Here is a 17,960-nt window from a genome sequence, read left to right as displayed (position 1 = left end):
GGACCATGACGTGGGAATACCTGGGTGCAGTTCCCAGTCCTCCCCAGGCATATCTCTTTGAGTAAGTTGCTTCTTCTTTCTGCATCCCTATTTCCCAGTGTCATCTATTTAGATGAGCTCCGTTAGATAGGGCTTGTGCTTTATTCTGTATGTATCACACCTAGTGCGATGGGGCTCCATCTCAGCTGAGTTGTCAGTGTTTCTGTCCTACAAATAATATGCATCTTTCCAGATATAGATATTGTTTGCTCATTTGCATTCCCACAGTCGTCGTCTTCTCTAACAGAAGGAAGCAGGCCAGATTTGACAGTCATATTTATCTCTGTTACTCCCACACCTCAAGGGAGATCTGTTTATTAATGTGCCACTTCCCTTGATAAATTACTAAATAGAAAGAAAAGCCTTGTACTCATTTCTCGCTGTTCCTTCCCATGATTTATGTCCACAGTGCTGGTTCAGCCACTGGTCACCATTAATTTGCAGAGGGAAGTCCTGATGTCCAAAAGAAACCTGGGTTTTTGCAGTGCATCAAGCAGGGGCACCCCTCCCCACTGCACACAGGTATGTCGTTTTTTCCCTGTGTAAAACTCTGCTGGAAGCTGTCAGATTTTCTTCTTTGGGACTTCTCCAGCCCAAAACCAGTAATATGCATTGCGTTACTGTCCGCTCTAATTTAGACCTTGTGAGTACCGTGAGCTATCTGAAATGTTTGATAGCAGATTCAATATGCTGGGCTGATGCTTTACACAAAAGCCTCTTAGGTCTTGCGGGCTTCTAGGGAAAGCTGTGACCTAAAATCACGCTACGGACGAACAACTCCTCTCTTCTCAACGACAGCCTGCCCAATGTCCCTGGGAAGGTAAGCATCTGGGAAGTGGAGAATGAGTTCAACCACGGGAAGAAGCACTGACGAGTAGGAAGCTAGAGCACTAGTGAGTGCTTTCCTTCTTCTAGGAAGCACTAGGAAGAAGGAGTCTTTTTGAAATTATTATTCAAAAGGAGAGTAGCAGCAGGGCTTATTGTTAATAATAATAAAATTGTCCTGACTCAATCCCTTCATCTGAGGACACTGAGCATGAATGTTAAATGATACCAGGCAGCAGCAACGATAAGCCTTAGTATAGCGCTGCACACAGGCAAGGTGTTCAGTACGGGATGACTGACAGCCACTTGAATACGTAAGCAAAATCCTCTGTTGCCTGAGGTGTAGTGATGTTTCAAAGGAAAAACCACATACCACCTCTTCAGCAGTGACTGTGCCCAGAGAAGTAAATGAAGGCGGGATCCATTTTTCAGACACAGAGACGGACAGCCTCGGCAGGATTTATCACTAGCACTCCCCCTCTCATCTCCCCTTCAAAAATGCTGACTTACCAAAATGAACTGGGTTAGTTTTAAGACTTTTTTGATGTTTGGAAAATATGTTAGGGGAAGACTTTCCAGACTGTCAGAGTACCCCTTTTCAACACTCTCCAAAGAAAAAAAGATGGTATTTTTATTTTGCCATTCTAAAAGATGTTTTTTTGAGAAAAATGAAGTCATCACAGGTTAAAAATAATTTGAAAAGGTCACAAATTGAAATAAAAATAGGAAATTATTTTAAAATTAATTCCACTCACCTGCCAGAGTTTCAGTTTTAAAAACTAATTTCTCTGTGCCTTTTCACCTCAGATGGAGACCTTTTTTACCTTTAGTTTCTTTCCCTTGAATACTTCTGAGAGAAGGAAAAACTCTTTGTCACCCAGACCCAGAAAGAAGTGATGGGCCAAAACCCACAAGCTAAACAAGGAACAAGATAACTCCATGAAGTACTCCAGGTTGTTGCCTCCTCTGGTGCTCAGTAACATTTCCAGTCAAGTACATTTACAGCATGCCTAGGATGGGTGTTCTTTGTCGGTGGCTCTTCCCATATCAATTTGCTTTGCTACTTCTACCTCTCATCTTGAATAAACACTGGTTAAAGCCAGCAGTGCTTTCCATTGCTTGCCATGGGCTTTGGAACATGGAATAAATATGAATTTAAAAGCTGACCTAGAGACACGCCTGTTTAAGCTATCTCATCTTTACTTTCAACTAATTCTTTCCCACTAGGAAAACATGGTATGTTTATGTGTTCATTTTCTCGGACATACTAACAGCTCGGGTTTTTATTTTTTGGTGTATATTAAAAGCATTAACTCTGAATGGAAGAAACTTGATTTTCTTGTTGGTTTTGCGAAAGCTAAAGATACCTGTTTAGAATTCAAAACTCTCGTATTTCAAGCAACAACAAAAATATCCTTTGGCCTGAAGTAAGACATGGGAAAATTTAAGTCAAATGACTGTACCAGTCTCAGAGATTAAAAAGGAGATGTGAAGTGGTGAACATAAGGGTGCAGTAAAGGTTGAGCCCAAAGCTCTGGGCATTGGCAACAGTGGATGGCAGTTCATGAAGGTCAATAAAAAGGTACCACAGGCCTTTTCCCCCTGCTGCCTCTTCTTACAGAAAGCCGATTCCAGATACATTTTATAGTCTGTTAACTGGAGCACTCTGGCCCTTCCGTACCTTTTCATGCACAGACCCAGATACACTGGCTGTCACAGGCTCAGCTCTACACACCAGACAGTAAAAATAACCCATGTATTTAAGAAAAATAGTTTTAAGTTGCTTGGAATAAATTTTCAGTGGAAAAATCTTGACTTTACAGCTGCAGTATCATTGCAGGGTAAATGCAAATGCCACAGATTGCAACTGAAAACCATTCCTCTCCTAGAGGGATTTAAATATCCCATTTCTAAACTATGAAAAAATCAAGGCTGACTTTTTAAGTGACACTGGCCATGTCTACTCAATATCCCAGCCCAGTTCTCCAGCCAGCCTAGAGCTGGGAGAAAGGTCCAAATATTTTGGTAAAAAGGTGAAAGTTTCCTTGGCAGTTTCCCACAGGGTGTACGAATTATCACATTCACGGGCTGCTCAGAAACATGAATTTTCTTCCCCAATTCAGGTTTATCCACAGCAGGCCCGCAGTGAGCCAAGTGGTGAGCCTCTCATTTTCACACACGTCAGCGTGGGTCTGACTCCCACGGCTGCTCCCAGCGCTGTCGTGCAAGGTCAGGATCAGACCCTACGTGTGGGGCTCATGTGGGAGGTGGGAGCAGAGGTTCCTGCTCCAACCGCCTGCCATGGCTGTGGTCCATCAGAGGGACATTAGAAGAGATGGTGTTCCTGGAGAGAGATTTCAGACCTCTGTATTGCATTAGAAATAGTGGCAGCAAAGTCCTCTTGAAAGGAAACAGCAGGCACTCCATGGGAACTCCTTCAGGGAAAGGAAATCTCTGGCATCTCCATACTGACAAGCACGTTGCTGTAATCTCGACTGCAGAGGGACATCAGGGGAACCTGCTTCAAAACGGCTGAGCCCGTAAGGCACGTGGGCTGCAGATGGCTCACCCTCCCTCCTCACTGAAACATGGCCAGAGTCACTGCTTACCTGCATCCCCTGGCCAAGCCCTGGGATAAATACAGCTTTATCAAAATGGTCCCTCTTCCCAGCCACTCCCCAAGAGAACTCCACCCAAAGCGTGCAGAATTATCCCCTTCCTCCCATCATCAGTTAAATCCAAGGGCAGCATAAAAACACAGGATGATCCCTTAATCAATAAGCAGCAGAAATAAACTACAAACACTCTTCGCATAAGCGGTTCCTTATTCCCCTCTCCCCTTCTGCAGCAGCAACACAGGTCTTACTTAAACTGCAGCAGATGCTGGACATTTGTTCTGGCACCAGACTCTGTCCTGGGACCCTTCTTTCTTCCCTCCACGGGGCCCAATCAACTTTGCAGTTCAAGGAATACTAATGCTTCCCTCAAATCCTTGCTGAAAGACAAGGCTGCATTCTTCTACTCCCAATCCACAAGGTAACTGTTTAGACTACCAAACTTGCATATGTAAATTGAATTCTTTAGAAACCAGAGTGTAGCAGGATTCCAGACAGAGTGCTTATGGGATGCTCTGGGACTTTTTCTCTCTTCTGCACATACTTTTCTGGGGAGAAAAACAGCATTTCTGGCTAGAAATGGGTGGGAAATCGTTTCCCATTCTCTGAAACTTTTCTGAGATTTCAGCAAGTTTCCATTCCATACTGGAACAAAGAACACAACAAAAAAAAAGATCTTTCAGATTTTTAAAGGAAGCGAGTATGGGGCATGCTGTCTGCCCAGAGCAGCCAACAGCTGGCTTGTTTGGGAAGTCATCTGCAAGCCAGCATTTCCAGCCTGAAAATCCTGAGCTGCTGGTCCCTCAAGCCCCAGGTGAGGCACTTTCCTAGAACACCATGAGGCTGGGCTCCCTCCACCCATCCTGATGGAGCAGTTGCTTCATATGGACCTGCTGGAGGAGGGTCCTGAACTCACCTCTCACAGACACATGCTTGCAGTGACCACTGGGCTGCACTGCCAGCCCTGCTCTTTACCCCGATGGCTATTTCATCACTTACTTGAAGTCAAAAGGCTCCAACAACCCTGACTGAAAGAGGCCAGTAAAGCTGAATCACTGTTTGTCTTGGGGGAATAAAATCCTGCTTGATGATTTGCCCACATCCCAGGCAACTGCGTTGGCTGCTAGCTGGTTGGCTCTCCTGGGCTGAACAAAGACTTTTCCAGTTAAACGGCTGGTTATGATCAAGACATTTGTGACTGCCACACACCAGGCAGCGAGAAACAGGGCAGAGATCCCCCTCTCTAGCTCCACAACTGGATGATATGCTATGACAGCACTGCAGGGTCATCCCTGCTGTCCTCAACTTGCACAAACTCACCTATGCACCCCTCCTGACCGGACTGACTACCTCTGTGCAAGTGATGCTTGGACTTTAAGTTGAACTCAAGATCTTTTTCCCCCATTCCCTGATGCAGTATGGACAGTCCACTCATGCTTTTGACACTGTGCAAACAGAAGTGATGGAGGTAAAGATGTTCTCTGCTTCCCACCCTGGCTATGACAGTCCTTATTCTGATGATCAAGGTCTTGCTCCCAGAGCTGCCACTGCTCTGCTTACTGATCTCCTTTCTCTTTGGGGTGTGCAGTGATGAAACAACTTTGCTTTGTATAGCACTTTGAGATCTTCTGATGTACAGGGCCATAACAGTACAAGCATCAAGTCAGTCTGGATACACTCCTCTTGAGATCAAATGGCACCTCCTGAAGGGCTGAGCATAACCCCAGGAGTCCTTGTGCTTAGGAAAAAAAAAGAAAAATAAAGATGCACTAAACATGCTCAGAAAGTTGTTGTCATCTCCAGGTTCATCTGTGCTCCTGTCTTTGCTGTCCCAGGAGTGCTCTTGTGCAACCACTCTGTCACCTGGAATAATCCACCATGTGGCACCCACTTCTAGAATAGAAATGCAGAAGATTGTTTTGATTTGGTGAATAGATCCTGTAAATTAGTCTCAAAAGTGTCTCACCAGTAATGTTGTGACACTGGAAAGCAGTTAACTTTTGATTTGAAAGTGTAGGCTCTTCAGAAAATGGATTGAAGCCTGGATTCAAACTCCACTCTTGGATTTAGAGTCCCTGTTTGAACGACAGAATGAAACAGGACAGCTAACTGGACAGTTATTTCGTCTCCACTGGCACTGGCCTGAAGACCCCAGCAGTCTGGTGCATAAAACATAAATCTGACCTGCTTTAGTGGTTTAACTACTTCTAGCAGCACAGTGAAAACCCTGCTAAAGAGACGCAGCTCTGGGGCACCACTGCTGAAACATTCAACAGGCCTGATGCACGGTCAGTACCAACAAGCTCCAGCCAACACTGATGCCCTGGACACCTGATGGGATGCAAAAAATGTTACAAACATGGAGGTATTGAGAAATTCTCCAAGAAATGGAATTACAGTGTCTGTGGAAGAACCACCATACCCAGTGTCTATGGCTCCCATAGACCTGCAGATATCTGAAGGTGTCGTGACACCAAATAGGGCAGTTTAAGATATGCTTATCTGCTGCTTTGTCTTTTGCAGGTGCCGGTGTTACCACAGATGTGTGATGGTGCTTCATGTGGTTTGACAGGAGCTACCTGCATTTTCAGCAAACTAATTCTTGTGAAGTTCTTATGTTCTGGGGCCCTCTCAGAAGAGAGGGGTTCGCTGAATAAAAGATGCTGTGAGGTGGTGACTCACTAGGGTTTTATGCATGCTACTGGTATTCTTGTTTCAGAAAAACACCATAAGAGGATGCTGTGTTAAATTATCTCTTCAACTATTTACTTAGTCCCTGCTGATTTAAATTTTTGAAATAACTTTCTAAAAAGAGAGGGAGGCTATGATTCCTCAGCCAGTGTTTCAGAGCCATCCGTTTTAGCCTCCGCCTTGATAATGCACAATTATTCTCTTCTCATTCTATGATTCTCTCTGGCTGAGGGATAAACCTGAACACATAGACCAGAGACTGGCTGCTGTTATTTTTTGCATTTTTAAAAAGTAGCCTTCCAGTGTCTCACGTCACATCCTCATGATGTTTTAAAGTCTTCATCTCACTCAGACCATGTAAAGGCCTAGAAAAGGCTTTGCAGTTACTCATCAACAAAGCTTTAACGAAAGATCAAAATAAATGCTTGGCCAGCCTTGGCTTTCCAGTGAGTAATGGTTATGAGCTTGGCTGCCTGAAACCAGGACCTCTGATATGCGATTTACTCTAGAGCTGATCTGGGGAGAAGGCAAGCAGGAAGAGAATCCTCTGCCAAGGGAAGTCTCTAGGCCAAGTTCAGATAAATACTGATCTTCAGCAAACCAGAGGACGGGTGTCTTGGTGTGCCGAGAGTCAGCCTGCACTAGCATGGACACAGTTGTTTGCTTCCCTTACTGGCTGTTTATCTGGCACTTCAGTGAGGCACCACTGGTCAGAGATGGACTAATAAGGAGGCAAGGAGGAAGGAGTCTTGCTCATGAGCCTGAGGAGAACTTGGCAGGGCTGGTTTGCACCCATCTGCTATAACCCTTTATCTGCATTAACCCTTTAGAGGGAAGACAGAGCGGTCTTACTGACCAGCCACTTTGTAGCAGAGAAGCTCAGAATGTATTTTGTATGTTAAAGGCAGGATGGTAACCAAGGAGCATGTGCTTTCCTTCTCAGACTACGATCCAGGTTCCCAATCAATCTAGGAATTGGCAGCAGAAAATAACTATTCAGGTAAAACTTCCACAGCAGCGGCAGACGAGAAATTGTTTTTTTGTTAGAAATATCCATAAGCTCCTATCACTGAGCAGCCAGAGCAGCTTTTATCATTCTAAACCAGTCATTTTATGAAGCAGCAAGACCGCAAAGTCTTTCATCTTAAAAGCTCAACAACAGAAACTTTGAAGCGGTAATGAAACGATGCAGATCTCCACTCCTAAAATTATAATGGTCCACAGGCAAATCCAAAGGCAGCCCCGGAAACAGAAGCTAGTAACTAACTGATAGTCAAGCCGAGACTTCTCTTTCTTGCAGCAGAAATAATCCTCGACCTACCCTCTGTAATATCTGCATAAACCCTGTTTTTACAAGATGTGGCACACAGACAAAGGAAAGAAATTTCTAATGTCTCTAAAAATCACTTGGACCTCAGATATGTTTCCACATAGATATTGCCCATCTCACCAGGGCAGCAGTCAGGCTGTCAGGGTGACTCAGCACTGCAGTCCCTAACATGATTTTACTTCTTCTTCATTTAGCTGTGGGACAGTACTTTCTGGGCTTATAATGCCTGATACTAGCATAAATACCACATTCCTGCAATTCTTTTCTCCCACGAAGTACTAACATATCCCCTCCATCGTCGCTCACCGTTAAAATATTTTTTCTCCTTGGGGACCTGAGACATCCCAACGAAGATGAGGAATCCATCATGCCGAGCGTGGCTATGCATGAAAACAGCCAGCCTTTGTCCCAGACACCAACCAGGCTAAACCCATGGGAAGGCAGGGTGGGACCGGGACCAGGAGCTCGCCCCCAGGGATGGTGTGGTCACCCGTGGCCAAGGCAGTGGGATGGCAGCAACACCCTGCCTGTTGGACCAGCCCATCTCCTACCCATGCAGCACCCACACCACCCTTCCAAAGAGGCCACCACGTATGTATTTCAAACTGCATGTATTTTATAAATATAAGTGCAAAAAGGCAACCTTTTAAGTCAAAAATTATACTGCAGCACCGGTGGGTTTCAGCGGGGCAGAGGGACCACGTACAACAACCTCTACTTGGAGGACAGCCCCATCCATATGTCCCAAAATTTCAGCCGCGCCAGGGAGGACCCGGACCACTACTCACCATCAACGGGGCTGAGGTAATCGTGGAGGTGGGCGGTGCTGGCTGCTCCCCCGCTCTGCATCAGGAGATCCCCGTAGGGGTTTGGGTGGCCGGCCATCAGCGTCATTTGGTGGTAGTAGTCGGCAGGGTTGGCTCCCGGCGGAGGTGGGGGCAGCCCAAAGAGACCTCTCTCCTTCAGGTGCTCGTGAGCCACTGACGGAGCCGCGGGTGAGGAGAAAAACATGGGGAGAAGGTTCCCACCGCAATGTTAGACCTCGGTGCTGACGTTGGCGTCCCTGTCTCCCCCCCGCGCCCCCGCCAGCCCTGGCTGCACGGCTCCGCATAGGGCTCTTGTGACGTGCGCTTGGGCGTGCTTCTGCGGACAAAAGAAACTAAGCTGGGGCCTCTGCATTCCTCCATTTCCGCAAATTTATAAACAATCTCTCGTTCCCCCTTCTAATAATCCTCCTGTTCGGACGCAGCCGGCACCCCGGGGAAGGGGGGAGAGGGCCCAGCCCGCCAGCAGCAGTAACCCTGTCAGCATTAACATCTCTGCCTATTAGGAAGGAAAGACAAATGCAGACCAGTTCCCGATAGCAGCGTGAGGAAATTAAAGCCAAGGTCTAATGCATAGAGCTAGGTTTAGTGTCTGGCAGCGTAAAACCATTTTGGCTGCCAAAGCCAATTACGCTCACTTTCTCCCAGCTGTAATTTTTCAAACCTGCCTCCCCACCCGCTTGTCCCATTAACTTATTTACCACTGCCTTAACAATAAAAAAAAAGAAAGAGGAAAAAAAAAGCAACCCAAAACACAATGGCTTTTTTTCATAGCAAATAACGAAACTGGCTTTGAAAGGGGTGGATGGGGCAGAGCAGATGCACGTCAGCCATCAGACCCCTCCACGCAGGCGCTGGGAGTTCGGATGACGTTTTGGTGGAGGGACGAAGACGCATGCATCTCCCCATCACACTAACAATGTTTTTTCTTTTTTTTTTTTTGTAGCCACTGAACAAGGGTTTATGCTGCTGATACTAAGCCAGGGGCCTTGTTGCTCACTGGTGCACTTCGCTTTGCAGCCGCGAAGGGCCGCTTGTCCCTGTGGTAGCTTGGGAGCCGAGAGATGCTGGGGTTTGCTGGGTGTGCAGAGACCAGGCTCCCCAAACTCCGGCTGCTCCCTGGGCACTAAGCCAGCTGCCTGCAATTGGGTAATGAAGCACGGCTGATGAAGTCAGTCATGACCTGCACCTCCCCGAGTGAAAGCAGATCATTCATTTTCCCCCTATTCCTGCTTGGTCATTTTTTTCCCCAGCCCCCCAACCACAGGGTCTGGATGGGGCTGGGAGAGCATCACCACATCTGTGTGCACCCAGCGCCAGGTGCCCGCACGCCCTCACCTTCTCCCAAAAGCTGCTGCGGGGCAGCTCAGGAGTAAGGAGGAAGAAAGTACAGTCCTTCTCCTTCACCCGGGAGCCATGCTGCCCTGAGACACCAAACCAACAGGGGAAAACCCAGCTGGCGTTGTCTCCTCTCTGCAACATCAGTTCCAGCCAGGCCATGCAGCCAGAACGACTGTGACCCTCTCTGAGGGAAGCAGGGCTCCCGGTAGAGACATAAGAGCAGGGAAGCTCATAAGAGCTGAGAGTGTGGCAAAAAAGACTGTAGTTTAAGCAAAATATTTATAATATGATCCAGCAGTAATAGCTATTCTCACGCTCTGCTTTCTCAGTGCAATGATGCAAAACAAATGTGTAGTTAAAGGGGGTGAAAAAAAAAGAAAAAGAGGCAGCTCTCCCACTTCAGAGAGCAGCTGCAGAGCCTTTGCAGCTGTAAATCCCTAGGTTTTAGGGAATTTCAGTGCTGGTGAGCTACAAAATCACTCCAGTACCAATAGCACAGTGTCTTACCGTCGGCAGGGCTGAGGCCCCTGGCAGCGGAGATGACGGAGAGCGTGGGGCTGCTGTGGACGGAGCGGAGGTAGTGCTCCATGTGGGGTGTCACGTAGGGGTGAGGCGGGCTGAAGGGCGACTCACCGGGCCCAGCGGGGTGTGGAGACAGGCGGATGAGGGAGATATCAGAGATGACGGGGCTGCCGCTCAGGGGAGGAGGCCTGGGAAGGAAACAGAGGCACGCCATCACTTGCAGCCTCCCTGGGGTAGGCATGGCTGCTTGCTACCCTTCTCCCACCCCACCGCCTTTGCCCATGAGGGAGGTGGTTAAGGACACAGTAGGAAAAAATATCTCTCTTGGCGTACGCAGGGCCTGAAGCCAGCAAAAGCTTCCTGCAGACCCACACCCGCATTGCACTAAACACGTGCAAAAACTAAACACCCCAGCACGGCTGTCTTGAAAAGGGGCACAAGCTGCTTCAGGCACCACCTGCACTCGTAGGCTGCACAGAGCATGCCCCATGCCAGAGACGTTACCCCACCTCCTTGCACAGGGAGGCTGTGGGCAGGAAGATGTTGGAGGCGAACCCAGACTTTGCAAGCTCCTCGCTGCCCTTGGGTATCCAGATGTTTAGTGCTGCCACGTGTAGACAAAACCCCGGACAGGGCTGCCTAGGAAAGGATGAAAAATTCAACGAGGAGTACTTATATGATATGGAGGGGACATGCTTTTCTCAGCCCAGCATGCGCAGCTCAGCCAGCACCAGCGCAGCAGCCCTCCCTGCCTGCGTCCATCACAGCTTGCACAAACCTCCTTGACAAGCTGGCGGTACAGTTCAGAGGGCAAAAGTTCAGAGGAGGTTTTATTGCATGCTTTCTGGGGGCCACCTCTGTTAAATCCCTCAGATCTTCCTCAGGCCAAGTGTTACCTGAGAAAGAAGTCAGTAAATGCTGAGGGATTCAGCAGGTAACAAAAAAAAAAGTCACAGGTGTGTTTCAGCACTTGAGCAGTTTTCTCAGAGTGAGCAAAGATGGAAAAGAAAGTGCGAGGACGTCTACCAGATACGTCTTCTACTGTACCCTCCAGCCTCTTAGACAAATGGCAGAGGGTATAAGGGAGGTAGAAAAGCTACTCACCCTGATCTGATAAGCAGAAAATCTGAGCTAGACACCCAAAGAAGCAGAGCTGTCATTAGGCAAAATGTAAAAGCAAAATCTGCTCTGCATTAGCTCTGTACTCACAGGCTGCTGGAAGCAGAGGGGGTGATGGCAGGGACGGAGTTCATCCCTGGCTGGGTGCTTGGACAAATGGATGTGCACTCCATGGAACTGCACCCCAGGCATGGGAGACCACGGGGATTTGGGCTTTCAGAGGTCAGGGATCTGGGACATGGGCTGAGCTAAGAGACAATCTTACAAAGGTCCTTCCCTGAGAATATCCAAATACGCCGTTAGGGCGTGCATGTAAGATCCGTCTCTCCATGCACAGACAACCACAAACACGAGGGTCTGAGAAGTTTAGACACGCCACCTGCACCTCAGGATCTTGGTCCCACCCTGCCTTATCAACAGTTCAGGTGCATTTTAATTTATTTGTAATACTTGCATATCAACAAAACCACACAGAAATGTAATATAAGCTTAGCAGACTTATTCAGCAGTTTAAGAGCATGTTTGTCTTTGTTTGATCTTCCGCATGTTTCTCTGTCTTTCTGATAAATTAGTAAACCTTGTGGCTTTTTGAACACTTTCTGCTGATGGGTAGTAAATTAAATGCCTTTTAAAATATTTATAGATCAAAGCACATTCCTGTAGCAATACATGCCATGGCTCACTGGTGTGAAATACAAGGTAGTGAAAAACCTATCAGATGTAAAGGAATTGTGCAGATGCTCTGCCACCAACACACGCAGTCGGCGGACCGAGACCAGGGTTTTGCTAGAGGAACACCCACCAACATCGAGCCTGTTTTCTTTTAGGGCTGTGAAAGATAAACTTATGATGGCATGGCTCTTTCAGACCTCATAACCTCCCCACCTGCATCGCTATGGCATTTTGTTACCAAAATTGTGGGGTGACAGAAGTCCCTCTCCAAGTCACTCTCCGGTGCCTCTCTCCATGACGTCAGCCATGGTGGCAGCAAGCTCGGGAAAGCTGCAGCCGAGGCCGCCGGGGCTGGTTTCTGTCGAGGCTGCTCATAAAGGCGGCCGAGCACGGAGCCGACCAATTTATTTCTACCGGGGAGGAGGGAGAAGTGAATCAAAGTCTCTGTTCCAGATTTAGTTTCAATTCATTTCTAATAATCTCCACCGCCTCATCTGGAAAAAATGAAACAGGATAAAAAAAATGATGTCATTAAGAAAACATCTGACTAATTTTTCTTCTGACGAAGACTTAATATAAGTGAGGGGGGATGTAAATTAAAAGCAGCCCCAATCTTCCCTGGGCCACAGAGCCTGCCTTAATACATAAGCCATGAAAGAAGTTTTCTTACATATACAATAAGTTCCCTCTTTCATCAGCACTCACAGCTTCTCCCAAAAGGGTTGTGAACTTCTTTGATGCAGGCTTGAAACTGTGTATTACCAGGTTTACGAGCCTTCGGAGCCTCCGCTGATCAAACTGTGAGGCCAACATCTAAAACGTGTATAACAATATGAGGGGCTTGCTGTTCATTTTCTCTGTGCTAAATTGGGCAGAAACGCTGGAGTCTCGCAGAACAGGAAAACTCCACCCTGGCCAAAAAGGTAACACTGGGAAAAAGATCAAGAATTCACCCAAAATGCATGCAGCTGGAGACCTGGGCGGTGTTTCAACGTGACCGTGTGCATGAAGACTGGGTTGGAGAGCAGGCTTCTCCTTAAACTCTGCTTAGAGCCTCACCTCTCTGCATCTCCCTGTTTGAGGACTAGGACAGCCGTAAACCCAGCCAGGTCTGGCTCCTGTAAGCCCTCCCAGGCAGGGATCACATCTCACTATAGGACACCTCTACCAAAGTACCATCCCACAGTGCAGCACGTCCTAAAATAACATGGCTTCCAGTGGCTGCCTCCTCGGAACGTCTCACTTGGCCGTGGGGGTCCTCTGCTCCTAACTCACAAAAGTTTGATTTTTCCTCCTTTTGTGCCACTGACATTACTTCTTATCTAACCCCCAAACCCCAGACTGTGCCATTGGACTGGCACTCTGCAAATACCCAGTGAGAGACAACCATAGACTCATAGCTCTGCTCCCAGACTGGCTTAGGGACACCAACTAGCTGCTGGGTTTTAGAAGCAGTGGTTTAAATGGGGGATACATGAATTGATGTTGATCCATGGGGGAATGTGGTTCTTCCCACGAAAGTGGGGCTCCACATCCTCATGCCTCGAACCCCACAGCGGGATAATCTCCAGCTTGGCATGGTGAACCAGACCATGCAATGGTATCACGGTGCTAGAACTGGTTTTTTTGGTGTGTCCATATTGCTCCCTGCCCAGACCTCTGCTATAACCCCCTGCTCCCTCCTTGGATCCTGCAGATGGCACAAGGAAAACACCCCAGTGCCTGGGCTGCTGCCAGAATCCTGACTCTGCTGAAACCAACAATGTAAAAATCTCACTGTCTGCAGTAGGATGAGGGATTTCACCTGACCACATATATTTCTGAAGAAACTGGGATTCTGGTTTCCAAATAGGCTAAGGGAATTGGGTGTCCAAACGCCATTAAATGTAATGGGAGCCAGGGGCCTGTTTTCCCCGCGGCTCCGGCAAGAAGCCCAGGCTCTATAATTAATGTTCAGGCCTTGTAAAGCAATTTGCATCTCTGACAAAGCATGTGAGCCAGATTCATTTCCTCCTCCACCCAGGAGAGGCTCTCCCTTCCCCACTATCTAACAGAGGGAGACACTGAGATGGGGGAGACATTACCTGATCCCATCTACGGGCTGCGGGGCCTCATGGTGATATTGTGGTCATCGACATTCTGAAGGCTTTATAGTGCAATCCTTTACCGGTGCAGTGGATAAGAATCCTCTGTGAGCAGATACCCACCTGCATCCATCCTAGCTCCAGCCACCTGCAGAGGGGGTCCTTGGGGCAGTGAGTACACACAGCAGTGAAGGATCGTGACCAGCACAAGGAAAGATACCAGCATCCAAGGTGTGACACTACATGATTTTCCATGTTTTCCAGGGGCTGGTCATTCCTTGACTGTCCTTCACTGGCGAAAGCAATCTGCTTAACTTTCCTGCCATCTGGGTTTTAGTGGAAGGAGCACCAGTGTGTCTGAAGCTCCAGAGTCTCATCTTAAAGGCTTAGGGAAGGAGCTGGTAGATTTTCTTTAGAAAGCAAGGCAAAAAAAATGTTCAGCCCATGGTTTCAGTGAGGTGGACCAGCATGTCCCAGTGTATGCCTCAGAGCCTTGCCCCTGATGCCACTGCTCACAGGATGTGTGTGCTGCGTCGGTGCATCACAGCAGAACACTGTGTTGAGAAAGGATCCTCCTTGTCCCATGGCAGAGGAGCAGCATCTACTCTGAGAAGCTGGGATGTGCTCCTGGGAAAGGAAACCTCTGTGGGACTGGCAAAACCAGTGCTGGCTGCTATGAACAGGGCCTTGGGGGGACTTTTTCTCATCCTGCTCTCCCCCTGCAGTCATGCACCATCAATCCCAAAGTCTTGCATGGTGGAGATGCAGCACCGTTTCCCTGCTGCCGCACGCAGGTCTAGAGCCCCTGCACGGGGCACTCAGCAATGAACGCAACAGTTAAAAAGTTACACATTTTTGAAATAATCTCCATCAGTTAAATAAAACCTAGAAAAATGGGGACAATTAACCAGCACTAATGTCCCATGACAAGTCTAAATTAATACTTATGTGCCAAATATATTCATTCAGCAGAAAACAAAGGGCTGAATACTTTTCCATATGCTTAATGGAATATGGACACTTGCAGGCAATTGTTTTGCTTTACAATAAAAAAACCTGCATAGCTGCTACACAGAGATGGAAGCTAGGATCAGAGCTGCTCATGGGGAAGGGGATTATAGCCTGGTAGAGTTTTGCTATAAGAAAAAAGCTTTTAAAACCAACAATCCCTTCTAAATTCCCCACAAAAATCCTTGCTTTTGTTTTGTTCTAAATAAAACTTCCTGGACTGGTTTTTCCAAGTTCTGTGTACCCAGAACACCACCCAAAGTCTGCACGAGATGGAGGAGAGCCATAAGGGATGCCTGAAAAAAGAACCATGCTCATGGCAGACACTCTACATATGGGATGCCAAAGCTATATTCAGCAGAAAACCTAAAATGCCCCAGGATTCAGTCTAAACAATTCAGTCTAAACGGCTCTTGCCAGCCCCTCAACTTCACCTCTGTTTATTTCTGATTTAAAGTCCCTTACAACAGGAAGGGCGAGAGGTCGTGACACTTGTGCGGTACCCTCAGAAAGAAACCCCATGAGGTCCCTCGAAACAAGGTACCTTTCAGAGGTCAAACCTGGGCCACCACTATCAAACTCACATGGCATTTGATCATTCACAAGGATTTCCCCTCCCTCCCATTTTTTCATCTTGAAGAGTGGTGGATGGGTTGGGAGGAGTGGCAGAGAGCTGCCTTGCAGCTGCCTCTCTCCCCAGCCACTGCCAGGGAACATGGGGCAGCCAGATAATGAGGTGATGGGGAATCACTCCCACTTCCCAGCTCTCCCAGCACTGCACAAGTCAATAATTCTCCAGTAAAGTTGAGCTGGTGCTCAAATATAGGGCTATCAACTCAAAGCTGCCAGCTTATGAATCCCGCTAGGAAGAGATTGGGATGGGGACCCAACAGATATCACTGTTAACTCCCAGCCCTTCTCTGCTGGGATGCTCATCACAACTCATTTTATTTTTTTTTTTTCCCCCTGTATTTTCTCAGTTCTAAAATGAGGTTAATAATATCTTCTTTCTTTTTCTGTATCCACAAAGATGACTACTATAGAAAATCAGAGCTACCTTTGCTAATTCAGCAATTAATGCGCTCACTTATAAGAAGCTGTGAAGCTGGACAAAATTGCTAAAGCTTCTCTGCAGAAATTTAACAGGAGTGCTTTGAGCTGTTCCCATTTTCGCCTTTCCCCTAAAAAGTGGCTTTGAGGCATGGAAAGCATGAAAAATACAAAAAGATATTTTAACAGCAAGGGCAAGTTCTGATTAGACAGGTTTATGGAGGGAAGTGGTAAATTCAGCTCTGCTGCAAGACTTTACAGCAAACCTTAGTGTTGTTCTAAAAGACGGACTCTAAGTGTACTGCAAGGTTTGGAGTTTTAATAGCAGGAAAGAATAATTTCTCCCACTGTAGAAATTAAAGGGGGAATCCTATGGCCAGTGTTGCAGACATAAAATGAGGTAAGTGGTGATTTCTTTGGGCCTTAACTGACACAAATCTCTGAATATTAAATCCCTTATTTGTGGATTTGTGGTTCGGGCACTGCTTTGAGAAGCATTTGGGTAGACACCATGAAAAATCCCACCATGCATCCATTAGCAATAGTACTTGTCAAAATACCCTTAAAGGTCACGCCTTAAAGTCTGATCTTGTACACTGAAACCAAATGAAACCCCGCCACTGATGACAGGAGCAACAAGAACGGCCTCCAGTTTGTTAATCCCTCTGTTTTCCATCTGCACCATGGAAACTGTACCATAACCTAAGGGGGATGTGCCATTTCTGACCACAATTTTTTTTCCACCCCTTAGAAAAACATATCTGAGACTTAATGCAACTTCTAGTGTATGAGGTCAATTTGATATATTTACTCCAGGTAAGAAAAAGGATGGGTTTTTTTGTTTCCAAATAACAAAAATTAAGCTAAACATCCTTAACTTTTTCCTTTCAAAAGACCATTCCATTTTCAAACAGCCCTGACTTCAATCCTAAATTTAAAATATCTAAAAGCAAGAACAAATGGAACGAAAGATTTAATTACATGTGATATAAAAGTATAATTTTTTATCAATGAAATCAGAAGTATTTTGGTTTAGAGTTTGAAACTTCTTCTTTTCCATCTAATATCCACCCAAAGTTAACAGCATTCTTAAACTCACAGGTTGTTGGCTGCATCATTTGGAGGGAGCGAATTCGTGTGTCTGAGTATATGACTAGACCCTCAGATTAGAAACTCTCCTAACTACATTGTTTTTTTTTATTGCATCTAAGCCGCATTTACCACAATCTAGGTCTAGTTTTGGCTGACACTTGTAGGCACAACTGCAACACAATAACAACAACAATATCAATATTTTCTTTAAAATGGAAGAAACCCACAAATTTTTAATAAGTAAGGTTGCCCTCCATTATAAAACACACAAAGAAGCAAGACATCAAAGGTAGAAATTAGAGTTGATACGGGACCTCCAAACCCAAATCAAATTAGTGTCTTAAGGAGAGAACTTTGATTTAAGCTTAATAGTGGTGATTTTTTCTTGGGTTGTTTCATACTTAATCAGCCGCACAGCCCACTGTGCAGACATATGTTCCCCAAGCACATCAAAGCGAGTAAACATTCTGTTTCAGATCCTAATATCCTTTTTTATCCAATTATCTTACTTACATGATCTTTTAATTTAAGTTCTGAAAGACCACCTTTTCACACAAGCTTTCCTTTAGCGACGGAGGTAGGAGGATGACCAGCTCAGTTCTTGTGAGATACCCGCCAAAAAAACCCACAACGAATAAATCAAAGCGCAGCAGATGAGTCGCTAAGATAGCTTCTTGAGAGATTAATGATGAAAGCCTTCAGAGAAGAAGTATATTTTAAGAAGGGAAACTTCAAGGAAGGTAGCTGA

General features: G+C 46.4%; 1 protein-coding gene across 1 annotated transcript in view; it reads right to left on the bottom strand.

The window, feature by feature from the left end:
• Positions 1–17,960, bottom strand: part of LOC104513552 (zinc finger protein GLI2-like) — a 142,914-nt gene that overhangs the window by 30,279 nt on the left and 94,675 nt on the right. The window contains 2 exon segments of the mRNA XM_010156948.1: positions 8,289–8,480; positions 10,173–10,375. Of these exon segments, the coding sequence (XP_010155250.1) occupies positions 8,289–8,480; positions 10,173–10,375 (395 nt within the window).

The sequence above is a fragment of the Eurypyga helias genome, unplaced genomic scaffold (assembly GCF_000690775.1).
Source record: "Eurypyga helias isolate BGI_N326 unplaced genomic scaffold, ASM69077v1 scaffold3378, whole genome shotgun sequence".
In the NCBI taxonomy this organism is placed as follows: Eukaryota; Metazoa; Chordata; class Aves; order Eurypygiformes; family Eurypygidae; genus Eurypyga; species Eurypyga helias.
This window is presented reverse-complemented; position numbering and strand designations above follow the sequence as displayed.